The 14,190-nt window shown below is 38.5% G+C and overlaps 2 protein-coding genes across 11 annotated transcripts in view; one reads left to right on the forward strand and one right to left on the reverse strand.

Annotated features, from left to right (window-relative positions):
- The first annotated feature begins 15 nt into the window (after nucleotides 1-15).
- Nucleotides 16-2,902, forward strand: LOC131149090 (putative serine/threonine-protein kinase-like protein CCR3). The gene has a single exon (XM_058099163.1). It carries the CDS (start codon nucleotides 268-270, stop codon nucleotides 2,665-2,667), a length of 2,400 nt encoding a protein of 799 aa, XP_057955146.1. The 5' UTR covers nucleotides 16-267; the 3' UTR covers nucleotides 2,668-2,902.
- A 5,697-nt stretch (nucleotides 2,903-8,599) lies between these two features.
- The window catches only part of LOC131149091 (phosphoinositide phospholipase C 2-like), a 41,456-nt gene continuing 35,865 nt past the window's right edge, over nucleotides 8,600-14,190 (reverse strand). For all 10 annotated transcript variants that reach the window (XM_058099168.1, XM_058099170.1, XM_058099167.1 and 7 more), the window contains 4 exons: nucleotides 10,648-10,765; nucleotides 9,529-9,681; nucleotides 9,351-9,437; nucleotides 8,600-9,234 (listed from right to left, as the gene is read on the reverse strand). In XM_058099168.1, the coding sequence (XP_057955151.1) occupies nucleotides 8,935-9,234; nucleotides 9,351-9,437; nucleotides 9,529-9,681; nucleotides 10,648-10,765 (658 nt within the window). In that variant the 3' untranslated portion in view covers nucleotides 8,600-8,934. The remainder of the gene's footprint in view (nucleotides 9,235-9,350; nucleotides 9,438-9,528; nucleotides 9,682-10,647; nucleotides 10,766-14,190) is intronic.

Consider the following 14,190-nt stretch of genomic DNA (forward strand, 5'->3'; position numbering starts at 1 on the left):
TCTCTCTCTCTCTCTCTCTCTCTCTCTCTCTCTCATACATGGATTTGCTTACAGAAGAATGTCCCATCAACGGGACCACGCTTTCCACACCACCTTCGTGGCTGCGTCTTTTTTCTCCCGCTCTCTTCCGTTGCCATCTCTGAGCTTCTCTCTCTCTCTCTCTCTTTCTCTCTTTCTCTCTTCTGTGCACCAGCCAATGAAGAAGCCAAAGCTAATGAGCTAGCCACCAGGCCGTACAATCTCCTATCCTATCAGCTCATCTTTCACATGACGACAAAGCCCCATTCCTCCGTCGCCGTCGCCTTCGCCGTCGTCGTCATAGGATTCATCTGGCCGCCGGTGGTCCTGGTCACCAAAGTTAATTCCCTCGGCTCGGGCTCAACCATCGCCGTCGGCTACGGCTCCGCAACTGTCTGCGGCATCGTCGCCGGAGAGCCCACCCAGAGAATCCAGTGCTACCAAGCGGGCCAAACCATCCCCGTGCAACCCACCATATCCTACGAAGCCATTTCCGGCGGCCGGACCTTCTTCTGCGGCCTGACGTCTGGTGGCCTCACCCTCCTCTGCTGGGACACTTCCTGCTTCCAAGCCAGGCGCATTTACCACAGCGAAACCGTCCGATTAACGGATCTAACGGTAGGGGACGCTCATGTCTGCGCCATCGCGGGCGACACCGGTGAAGTAAAATGCTGGAGAGGAGATAAAAACATTACGGGTGGGCCGTCGTTTCCGTCTCCGGCGGAGGATTCCAAGCTCCGGTATATAACCTCCGGGACAGGGTTTTCGTGTGGGATTTTGAAGAACAACAGTAGGGTTTTGTGCTGGGGAGAAAGCTTAATTGGGGCTGAGATACAGAGACAGTTCGGCAGTTCTTCAATGTCGACCTTAGTCGCCGGAGCGACTCACGCTTGTGGGTTGAACAAGAACGGTTTCTTGGTCTGTAAAGGAGATAACATTTCCGGGCAGCTCGAGGTCCCTCCCGATTCGGCTTTCGAGTTCTCTGGCCTCGCACTGGGAGCGAATCGCACCTGCGCAATCCGGGAAAAAAATGGGTTCGTGCTCTGTTGGGGAGAGGAAACGAAGACATCCGGATTCGCGAATAATAATTCTGAAATTGAAAACATTTCCTTCGAATCCATTGTCGCGGGTTTGGATTTCACTTGCGGATTGGCGACTAGGGATTTATCTCTGGTTTGCTGGGGACCAGGGTGGTCTAGCCGGGACCCTAATCTGGCGAATGAGCTTCAGATTCCGTCGGCAATGGTGATTCCAGGTCCGTGCGTTCAATCTTCGTGTAACAACTGTGGGGTGTATCCCAATTCCGGGATTCTCTGTTACGGTTCTGGGAATATCTGCAATTCCTGCGACGTTGAACTTCCCATTCCGATTCCTCTACCCCTTCCCACATTGCCCCATTCCTCCCCTTCGCCGCCGCAACAAGTTTTTCAGTCCCTTTCTTCTCGGCCATCGACGGCCAAAAACAGGCTGTTAATGGCGTTTGCCATTATTGGGTCAATTGGGGCTTTCGCCGGCATCTGCACGGGAATCTCAGGTTTCTTGCACAAGAGGATTCACAATTCCGCGGACCCTCCCCGGGCCATGACAACATTCAATTGTTCCCATTTCCCCACACTCGCTCGCCAGAAAAGTGGGACTTCCTTGAAGCACGCAGAGAGAGCAGAGAACTTTTCCCTCTCAGAGCTCGCAGCTGCCACGGACGACTTCTCCCCGGCAAACAAGATCGGCGGCGGGAGTTTCGGCACGGTTTACCGAGGCACGCTTGCCGGCGGCCGGGAAGTCGCCATTAAAAGAGGGGAAATGAGTTCAAGGAGGAAGAAATTTCAGGACAAGGAAAGCGCATTCGATTCAGAATTAGCCCTCTTGTCCCGCCTTCACCACAAGCATTTGGTTTCCCTCGTTGGGTTCTGCCACGAGAACGAAGAGAGGCTTTTGGTTTATGAGTTCATGAGCAATGGAGCCCTCCATGATCATCTGCACAGCAAGCAGATCATTGATAAAACCTGCAGCATCCTCAATTCCTGGAAAATGAGAATCAAGATTGCATTAGATGCCGCCAGGGGAATTGAATACCTCCACAACTATGCAGTTCCCACCATAATTCACAGAGACATAAAGTCCTCAAACATCCTCCTTGATGCAAACTGGACTGCAAGAGTATCCGATTTTGGGTTGTCCCTGATGGGGCCTGAATCCGACCAGGACTTCATGTCGACGAAGGCGGTCGGGACAGTTGGGTATATCGATCCTGAGTACTATGTCATGAATGTTTTGACGACGAAGAGTGATGTGTACAGCCTAGGGGTGGTGTTACTGGAGTTGTTGACCGGGAAGAGGGCGGTGTTTAGGAATGAAGAGGGTGGGAGCACCGGGCCGATGGGGGTGGTGGAGTATGCTGTGCCGAGGATTCTGGCGGGGGAGCTGCATAGTGTGTTGGACGGGAGAGTTGGGCCGCCGGAGACGGGCGGCGCGGAGGAGGAGGGGGTGGAGCTGGTGGCTTACACTGCAGTGCAGTGTGTGAGCTTGGAAGGGAAAGAGAGGCCTAGTGTGACTGATATTGCCACCAATTTGGAGAGAGCATTGGCGCTGTGTGAGGAGGACGGCCATTCTAGCGTCTCTAATGCTGCATTCTCCATTCCTTCAGACTGAAATTTGGATCCCAGTTCAAAATTGAGTCCTTCATTATTTTTTTGTTTTCATTTTTCTCCTAGTTTGAGTATTGTTTTATTTATTCAACTGGGCAAACACCCAAATTATAGTACACTTGCTTTTTGTTAATGTTCTTGATGCAAAGGAGAAGCATTAATATATGCATGCTGTGGAGAGAGCCTTAGAAAATGAAATGGGGATTTCTAATTTCTGGTTTTGGGCTGTCTTTTCTGAAGTGTTTTTTTTTGGTTTGTGTGTTGTGTGTTTTTTTTTCCCTAGTAACCAGGTAGTCTATGAGGTGTGCGAAGGAATGTCCTTTTCTGTTTCTGCGCTTGAAGTTGGCAAGAGTTGCAGAAGATACTGGATTTCAATCTATTCAAATACTTTAACGAATCCCATTCAATTTCAATAATAGTACTCGAATCAAATTTCAAGCCTAATAGATTTTTATTTTATTATTTTTATATTATATATAATAATATTTTATAAATATATTAATCTATAATTGAATTGATTTTATCGAATTCGAGTTAAGTTTTGAGTTTCATATTTTTGAATCGAGTCCGGATAGTTTGAACTCAACTGGAACACATCCCTATAGAAGTACGAGTAGAAGTCAAGTGACAAAAATGATGGGAGTGGGAAGATACATGATGCATATGGTGGGCGGTGGGGGCTAGGCGTTAACCAACCAAAGTTGCCAAAAAAGAATAGAGAGAGTATCCATCTACTCGCAGGAGAATGAATCCTTCCATCTCAAGGAAAACCTTTTTTCGTTTTTTGTTTTTTTTTCTGATTTAAATATTAATCACCTGGTTGACAAAATTATACAAATCTAATAAAAATTTTATAAATTTTTTATTGATACTTGATTTTTTTGGATACTGATACTCCTTTTTGAGTTTTCTCATAATTTTTTTTCACATTTTTTGAAATCTCAGGAAATTTGCATTTTTTTTGCTAAAGGAAATTGATTTTTTTTAAAAAAAATGATTTTTTGCTTGCTAATAATAGCAATAGTCATTCTTTGTGAGAAAATTATTACAATTTTTTTCTCAAGTGAAATGGACTTTTTGGATTTATTAATCATTTCAAAATTCAATTAAGTTTAACAAAATTTGGGATAACATTTCTAATTCTTATGATAAGTTTCTTGTTATAAATAAACTTTTTCATTATACATGCATATACCACTAGAATTTGGCTAGGTAATCCTTATTATTCATAACCTCGACTATCTGTGAGAATAAAGAAAAAAAATAGTTTGGAGGACTTGGGGTGTATTTCAAGGATTACTCTGATGCTTAAGTTAAGGAATTTTGAAAGATTTTAAAGTTGCAATAGTATGAGTGCAAATAAAAGTGGGATAATCTTACCTCTTCAGCTCTCCTCTCATTGATTTCCCCATTAATGAGCAATCATTGAAAGTCATGGGAGTTACATTTTGAATTAGGGTCTTTATTAAAGAGAATTAAATGGAGCATTATTTCCTTGTCCCCAATTAATTTGTATCATTAATTTACCATTGACCCAAGTCGTTAGTGCTTCCCTTTTCAATTTATTGTAAGTCAATGCTGAAACTTTTTTCCTGGATATTGTTATATTGGACATTCCACTTGTGCCAAACACCAATACTGCAACTATTGCTATTGAATATATAATCAAAACAAAAGTAATGCAGAAACTAATAATAAAATGCAGCAATAAATAACAACACAAGAATTTACGAGGTTCGATATAGAATTACCTACGTTCTCGGACGCTGACAATCAATCCACTACTTCCAAAAAATTAAAACTTGGGAAAATTTCAAATTACTAATAGTAATTAGAAATACCCTAGAGTACAAACACTATTTATAACTCTACAAATTTGAGGTGTGATTGGTGAGGGAAGTTCTATATATAGTTTCAACCTAAAGTTCAATAAACATTTCCCACCAATGTGAGACAAAAACTAACAAATCTCCACCTTAATGATAAATTTAACAAATTTTTCAGTAACCAATACTCTTTGGAGTTCCACATCATTAGTGCCTTCCAAAAATATTCAGACTTACAGGATATTGATCAAGTCCAAACAATGTTTGAACTTGATTGTTGTCATAATCTTGGTCAACATATTTGTAGGATTCTCAGTTGTAGCAATCTTATGAAGAAGTATTTTGCCTTCATCAATTATATCCCACATAAAGTGAAAATAAACGTCGTCATGCTTCGTTTGCGCATGATAGACTTGGTTATTTACCAAATGAATAGTACTCTGGTTATCACAGAATACGGTAATGTGCTTCTGAACAACTCCCAAAAATTCAAGTAAACTCTAAAACTAAATAGCTTTCTTAATAGCCTCTGAAGTTACCATGTATTTTGCTTCTGTCGTAGACAAAGTAATAATAGATTGTAAGGTAGACCTCTAGCTTACTAGACCATTAGTAAATGTAAATACATATCCAGTAGTTGATCGATGTTTATCCAAATCACCTGCAAAATTAGAATCCACATATCCAACAACATGTTGATCAATAGTATTATTTTTCTCAAATACTGTACCAACATTAATAGTATTCATAATATATCGTAAAATCCATTTCACAGCTTGCCAATGTCTTTTACTCGGATCATGCATATACTTGCTCACCATACTAACAACTTGTGAAATATCAGGTCTTGTACAAACCATTGCATACATCAGACTACCCACTGCACTTGCATAAAGAACTTGTGACATATACTTACATTCCTCATTTGAATTAAGAGATAAAGATGCACTAAGTTTGAAGTGAGGAGCAAGCAGAGTGCTAACTGGTTTGACTGCTCAGATATGCCACAACTTTGTACTACCTTCTTCAAATATTGTTTCTAAGTCAAACTAACTCTTCCTATCATTCTGTCTCTGCATACCTCTATGTCAAGTATCTTATTTGTTTCACCAAGATCTTTCATTTCAAACTCTTGATTTAACTAATTTTTCAATTTGTTGATTTCTTCCTTGTTCTTTGAAGCTATCAACATATCATCAATATACAAGAGTAAATATATAAAAGATCCATTTTGTAGCCTACGAAAATAAACACAATGATCATGTCTATTTTTAATATACTTGTGACCAATTATAAACTAATGAAATTAGTTGTACCACTGTCTTGAAGACTGTTTTAAACCATACAACTATTTTTCCAGTTTGTATACCCAATTTTCTTTTTCAGCAACCTTAAATCCATCTGACTAAGTCATATATATTTCCTCTTCCAAATCACCATGTAAAAATGCAGTTTTTACATCAAGCTGAACTAGTCTAAGATCAAGTTGTGCTACCAAAGCCAACAAAATTTGAATGGAAGAATGTTTAAGAACTAGAGAAAATACCTCATTATAATCAATACATTCCTTCTGTGTGTAGCCCTTAGCTACCAATCTAGTTTTGAAGTAAACATTATTTCTTCTGGAAATCCTTCTTTCGTTACATAAACTCATTTGTAACCAATTGCTTTCTTACTCTTGGGTAGCTGGGCTAGCTCCCAAGTCTGATTCTTATAAAAAATTGCATTTCTCCATTCATCGTTTTCTTCCATTTGTCTGATTCAAAATTCCTCACTGTTTCTTTGAAAGTGTAAGGAACATTATCATCTATAACTGGAAGGGCATATGCCACCATTAGCTTCAACCTAAGTTCAATAAACATTTCCCATCAATGTGGGACAAAAACCAAAAGATATGTATCGGGAGTTAAAGGTAATGGATATCACATTAAGGATGTGAAGGTGGGTATAACAACCATGATTTTTTTTTTTTCAAGCACACTCAATCTTATTTATTTTGGTATTTGTACATGTGTTAACCTCTTAATCCTTCTTGAAAGTATTTTTACTGTATTTTAGATCCTTTAATCAACTTTTAACTTGTTTTGTATATTTTAATACAACAATGTTCATATAAAATTGTTACCTTATGCAACTTTTGTGAATATTACAAAAAAGAAATCATCTTTGAATCACTAACCTCTTTACTATAATCTCCTCCTCCTCCTCCTCCCAACAGCTTATGAGAACGATTAATGAAAGGGAAATGAGAAAAAATGAAAAGAAAAAGTAACAATTATAGGAGTAAAATTATTTGTTTTGCACTAACAATTTTATAGTGGTTTACATAATGGTCTTACAGTAACAATTTGCTACGGTCAATATAGTTGTGATCTTTCTTCTTATTGATTTACTAGTATAGTAATAGTATTGAGAACCAAAAATATCATTGCATAACGCCCCTCCCTTGCCGTCTCTTTCTCCATGTCTTTGCATTATCTACTCATTCATTTTATTTAAAAAAAAAAAAATGGATATGAGTCAATAAACTAAATGATCTTGTTTCATAATTAAATTAAAAATTTGGCGATAGGGCATTAAACAATAGTATAATTGCAAGAAGGTAACATTTTAATATAGAACTAGTTAATCTAAGTCATTGAATTAGTAGGCAACTCTTAACAAAAGAGTTGACTTTTGATGCCAGAGAGGAATAATTTGTCATCCATGAATTTTTTTTTTTAAGTGACTATTATATACCATATCCATTTTCAGTTTCATTTTTTAAGTTCTAAAACAAGTATATGTTTCAAAATTTACTTTTCCAAACTAATTATTTTTAGAAAAATAAGTATTTTGTAATATAAGTTTTTTTAAAAAAATATCTTAAAAAGTACTTATAAGAAGTAATGACAGAGTACTCTTAGATAATTACTTTTTTTTTTTTTTTAAATAATATTTTTATAAATGATTTCAGACGAGACTATTCTTATAATTTTCTTTTGACAAGCACTCTTGAAGGAACAATCAAATTACAATTTATTTTTCAACTCCTTCAACCCTCAATCCTCTTGATCTTCCTTCGAAAACGAGATGATGGATTAAATTCATCTAAATCCATTTAAGAAGAAGTAAAAGTTTGCCAAGTTATAATTATTTATATTTGCTTTTAAATCAATCATACTTTGCATTTTATAAGATGCAATTTCACCGACAAAAGGCACAGCTGTTATGATCAAGGCTAGAACCAAATCAAACTTGGTCTACTAAGAGGCTAATTAGTATCTAACGTTAATGCTGTTACTGAGAAAAGAAAAGAAAAAATAATGGTGGCTGGACATACCAAATGATGAATCATACATGTTCCTTCTCCCACTCCCACCAACAAACACCATCACACAAATAAATCAACGTTATTCAAAGAGCAAATTGTATGCCCTCACTCATCATCATATTCCCTTTGACTTTACTTTTATAATTATCAGAATAGGTCACTTCACCTACAAGACAAACCATAACTTTTCAACAGGCAATCCCCAAAAATAATAAACTTCAAAATTGTATATAAATATATATATATATATATATATATATGTGTGTGTGTGTGAAAATATCAAGCTGGTCTCATCAAATCCAAACTCCAGTTAAATGCTCAAAAGTTTTTTAAAATGTTCTACGTTAAAATTTAATGGGCTGTTCTAGTCCAAATCAAAACTCAAAATGGACCGAAATCTCATCCAATGTGGGCTGAACTGAGTTCGATCCCAACAATTGCATATTCACCCTATATCTCGTTATAATGAAGCCAAAAGAAATAATAAAAAAAAAAAAAGGGAAACTACACGATGACGAAGAGCATAAGATCCAAACTCGAGCTAAATGTTTAGAAAATTTTAATATGGTGGGTAATAAAAATAAAAATTAATGGGCTGTTCAAGCCCAGCCCAAGATGGGTCCACAACAAGGGCAAGCTGTTGGGTCACCTCCTGAACGTGGGCTCCAATTTGAGGGAGAAAAAAAATAATGGGCTAGGTAGATCTTGGGTTGTCATGTAGGACTGAGGTGTTAGTGTCAAAGAATTCCATAACAGGCCTGTAGCCAGCTTCTTCAATCATTTCCGTTGACTTTGACTTTATCACAAAACATTTGCTGCTGAATATTATTATCATAAAAATCAAAATAAAAATAAAAGAAAAATAAAAATAGAACAAGTGAAGCATTTCATGAACGGGCCTGGCTCATATGAGCCCAACAGCACGTAAGAGCCCGCTTGGCAGGCTGGTGTGGGCTCATCTAAGTGTCTGGGCTTGCATGAGGAAGGCCCATTTTACAATATATTTTCCTTATTGCAAGTTTAAAATAGAGTTCTTACTTCTTAGTAACAGCAACAAAGAACAATGTACTGACGTAATGAATGCCACACATATAACACAGCTACCTTCTAAACAACAGCACACAAGCCCATACTAGTATTGAATAAATTCAAAAGACATAAGAAGCTTTACAGACTTGTACTTCTGCCCCCTTTCATCACAGAGGGGGACGACTCGGATCCCGGTTCTCAACTCTGTTAGGGGGAGGCATGTTTGGCCTCCAAAATCGTGTATTCCAGATGTGTCAAACTCAAGAACTTCAATCCGAAGCAAGGCCAGTTCGGGAACAGTAAGCGGGAATTCAAACTCTTTGTTCCAGACTGGGAGCCAGTCGTCCTCAATCACCTGTGTTTTGTGCATCTTTGTGTCAGCTGGGACACCAGCTATTCCAACCTGAGCAGATCAGCCAGTAAGGACAGTCAAGCAAATAAGAAGTTCCCGAAGCTCAGTTACATGAGTACTGAGTTCCCCAAGAAGTAGAGAATCTTAATTGAAACCATTCATCGTACCCTCACAAAGAAGTCCGGTGGGGAAAATCGATCAAAATGTGTATGGTGAAAATCCACATGCCACCCTTCTCCCATGTATACTTTTACCTGTCATTAGCATGTGGGTAAAATCAATGTAACCCCAGCAAGATGGCAAGGGAAGCTAATAAAATGAAAGGGACCATTATGTTCTCCATACCCTCAAAGTTGTTTTAACTGGTAATTTCTCTGTAGGATCAAAAGCCTCATTATTTGGGCCAATATTCAGTAAAAAATCTGGCTTCTTCACATAGCCACAGCCACCATTGGCTCTAAACATTCCATGCATAATCCAAAGGTACTTTCCATATCCCTGTAAAACGAAGATAGGTGAGAAAGAAGCAAATCCACTTGGCATATAGCACGTGTAAATGTTTCAACAAATTAATAGTTGCTATCTGAAATGGGAAGATATTTGAAGAATCAGCCACACAAAAAAACCCTCTTTTTCAAAGTAAACAATTCTCAGTTTGTCCCCATTATTGATGTTGAAGTTATGTCCCAACATATTGTCAACAAACAATTCATCTGAGCATAACTTGCCAGAAATCAGTCTCAGGGTACTAAAATTGCGCATAGTTTAATATAATATAATGGTATTGAAAACAACTAAAGCAGAACTGACTATTGTTTGCTGAATTCACAAGTCATTGTCACCGTTAAAGTTTGATATACATTGTCGGCCCACAACCTAACAGCTTAAGATTTTAGGGGAAGTGGTAATCTAACTTGGAGGTTCTGGGTTCTAGTCTTGTTGCCTGCGTTTATTGTGCAGCGTTTAAAAAAATTATTGTCCCCTATCATGGGTGTTATTTATCGTGTTTATCTCTCCACTTGCTGTCAGGCTGCACATGTAGGGGAGTGTTAAAGCTTGATATGCATTGTTGGCCCACAACCAAACAGTTTAAGCTTTTAGGTCAAGTGGTAATCTAACACCAAAGTTTAGGGCCCTAAAATACTTTGGCAATAGGGTATCGTCATCCAGTGTGAATATCCTCCATGGCCCATATAACACTGCTCTAAATGATAACCTATCCCCCACCTTTAAGCAAAAGAAACAAAAGGAATCATGGATATGAATATCATTAGATGGTCCCTTCTAATAGGACGACATGCAGCTCCTGTTTAAATCACTTTAGTCCAAGGAGCAGTGTAATATAGTAGTTTTAGTAGGTTAATATGCATAAATAAGAAATTAAGAACTATATATATAATGGAAAAGTATGATTAAAGTTTAAAATTGTCATACAATACAATTACCAGAATCAGGAAATATGACCTGCATATTAAATGCAACCATTTGAGCTCCATGCATCCATCCAACATGAGGATTATAATTAGATGAATTAACACGCGTACCCTTTGGGTATACTCTCAGCAGATTCTTTTGGGTAAACCTGGAACATTAACTCAACAACTGATGATTAATATTGTGAAATATTATATAGCAAGATGTAGTTAAATGTCCAAAAAAGATCAGCAGTTGATGAAGTACTAAAAAATTAGAAAAAAAAAAGATCATGAACCCATAAGAGCAACCACAATGCTGCACTGATAAAAAAAATAACACTAACGTCACAAGTTGTTTAAGAGTGCAGGCATCGTGCCTGTTAAATGACAGAATTCATAATGGCTTCCAAAAAGGTTATTGCTAGCTTTCTACCAAATGCTAGTCTTGCCTTTTCTCTTCCACTTGCTGTTCCTGTGTTCTTCTAGAATTGGGGTCAGTTGAGTAGAAGATAAAACTTCAGTTCTCCAAGCATAAATCTGAGTTGCAGTCAACATGCAGGCTATTTTAAGACGTTAAATTAGAGAAATGCTATTTGGATCAACCAAGATTATTTATTTCATTTCCTGAAAAATTAGGCATGCTAAAAGAAAATCCAGTAACCATGTTTTTATATGGTTATTCAAAAACTGAATGAATTGAATAACTGAAATATATTAAATCGAGTTCCATGCCATATACAAGCCTGTATATAAGAACATAAGCAATGTTGGATTTTCCCTCCTCTGTTGGAAGAAGGAAAGGCCCATTCTTAAGTTTGGCCAAATTAATTTGGTGGCAGCCCATGAAGAAGCCCATGGAAAGGGATGTTTGGTTTTACAACCATATTATTTCGTGGTACATGAATTAAAAGCCTCTTGTCCAAATAACCCCTTTGTTTGTTGGCTTTTCAAGGGAGCCACATTACTAGAAAAATAATGTGAACATGCGTGTGGGGTTTGGAGTGTGTTGAGAATTCCACTTGTGAGTTTGTCCCACATTGGAAAAATAGACTAGAAGATAGGTACTTATATGCACGATTGGGCCCAAAACCCAATAGGCTTAAGCTTTTGGATCAAGTTGGTGCTCACCTATGTATATTAAGTCTATGCGAGGGCTCCCCCAATGTTCACAAGTGATATCAGAGTTGATGATTCGTAATTTTGGGTGAGCAACATCGTAAAGTCGGGGTGCGAAAGCTAATTCTCCTGACATACTAACAGTTAAAAGACCAAGTATGTGACCAAAGCCAAAAAGGAATCTAAGCCTAGTAGATGGATCCGAATAGGGACAGGATGTGGGAGTAAAGATTGGTTTGGACGCACGTGGAATGCAATCCGGGTGTCACGAGCCGAATATTTCACACCTTTGTGAAGGACCGCGCTGCGCTAGTTAAAGCACTCTTGCTTAACTAGCTAGCCAAAAGTTTACCACAATTTACCAACAGAACACTTTCATTGTCATTGAAAAAAATGTAAGTGGACGCAATAAGCAATTCATGAAAGCGATGACAAGCAAGTGGTAAACATCAGCAACATAATTCATTAAAGTAACACCCTGTTAACAATGTGTGTAAAGTAAGGGAGGCAAGTAGCCTACAATGACTAGTGATTTTTACAGATTGATGATTCTCACCCTCCTCTAAAAAGCTATATATGCAAATCTGACACTATGAAACATCAACTTGTTCGAAGAGTCATACTCCCATTTTTAGCCTAGGACAGAATTATCTTTGAAAAGTAAACCTACACTAGTACATACATGATGGTAATTCATCCCATACACACGGGACAAGCGGTCACAGAAAAGCATAATGCCTTGGACAACCTTGGCTTATGACACTCCCCCACTTATGCAGTCTATGTACTTGTAGACTTTGATGCTAAGTACTCTTCAACTTTCTTCATGAACAGTTGCATATCTTCCATATAAATCCAGCTGATTTCTTCTTCTCCAAGGCCTTTCCACTTTACTAAGAACTTGTGCTGCTTCTTCCTTGAGGATGTGAACTCTTTGTCTGCAAGGATGACTTCAACTTCTCATCTATCAGGTTGCATTGTCTTCACTGATGCTCTGGTTGACTGACCTCTACTAAGATCTTCAGTATCTACGTTGAATGGCTTGAAGCAGCTAAAATGAAACACAAGATGTTCTTTCATCTAAGCCAAAGCGTCAATCTTGTAATAAGTCTTCCCAACTTTTGCCAAAATGGCAACTAGTCCTTCATATTTACGAGCGGCCCTCTATCTCGACCTCGTAGTGACCTGATTTGTTTAGGATTGAGCTTAACAAGCACCAAGTCACTCACATTGAAGTGCAACGATTTTTTCCCAATCTGCCCACTTCTTCATTAGCTTTGAAGCTTCCTCCAAGTAGGCTCGGGCAATCTTTGCATTCTATCTCCATTCTTTGGTGAAGTGTATGCTCTGGGACTCTTTTCCTCTGCACGACTCATCCACTGTGTGAGGTAGTTGCGGCTGCTGACCTATAACAAGTTCAAAAGGACTTTTGTTGGCAATTAAGCTCTTTTAACCGTTGAAGCATAACTGAGCCGCATCAAGTAGTTGCACCCAATTCTTCTGATTGGCATTGACAAATGGTGCAAATACTCTTCTAGTAGCCCATTGAATCTCTTCGTCTATCCGTCTATTTGTGGATGATAACTCGAAGAGATGTCAAGATGTGAAGCAAAGATTCTGAAAAGTTTGCCAGTGAATCTTGAGTCTTAGTCACTGATGAAATATAGGGAATACCCCAATAATTCACAACATTGCTTAAATAATAGTTTTGTCGTCTCTTCTGTTAAACAGTACTTCGATGCGGGTATGAATACTTCGAAAATTTATCTATGACCACAAATATAGACCCTACATCTCCCACTCTGGGCATGTTGGTAATAAATTCTAGAGAGACACTCTCCCATGATCTGGTTGGTATTGGTAGAGGCCCTAGCAGCCCTGCAATCTTCTTCCGCTCCACCTTGTCTTGTTGGCAGGTGAGACATGTTCTAGTATAATCAACCACAACATCCCGCATATGAGGCCAATAATATCTCTACTTCAGTAATGCCAAAGTGCGCCGCCATCCTCGATGTCCAACCCTAGTATCATGACACTCAACAATGTCTTCCTCAGATCACCAGTTCATGGCACAAAAAGTCGACTACCATAGTTCATCGACAATCCATCTTCCATCCAAAATTGGCGTGTATTGCCCTATTTTATCAGCTTCATGAGGTTCCAGGCAACTGGATTTTTTAGCCAAGTTCTCCTTCATGCGCTCCTACATCATTGTGGTAACTATACTCAAAGTCAAGTGTGTTACCATTTGTAAGGCCGCCAACTCAGCCTTCCTGCTTGGTGCATTTGCAACTTGGTTCATCGGTCCTGTCTTGTGTTCAAATAAGAAATCAAATTCTGCCAAAAATTTTTGCCATCGGCCCTACTTGAGTGATAACTTCGATTGTGTAAAGAAGTAGATAACACTTAAGTCATCCATTTTCACCACAAACCTTGATCCAAGTCGGTAATGTCCCCACACACGAAGACAATGGAT

This window comes from Malania oleifera, chromosome 2 (genome assembly GCF_029873635.1).
Source record: "Malania oleifera isolate guangnan ecotype guangnan chromosome 2, ASM2987363v1, whole genome shotgun sequence".
Taxonomy (NCBI): Eukaryota; Viridiplantae; Streptophyta; class Magnoliopsida; order Santalales; family Ximeniaceae; genus Malania; species Malania oleifera.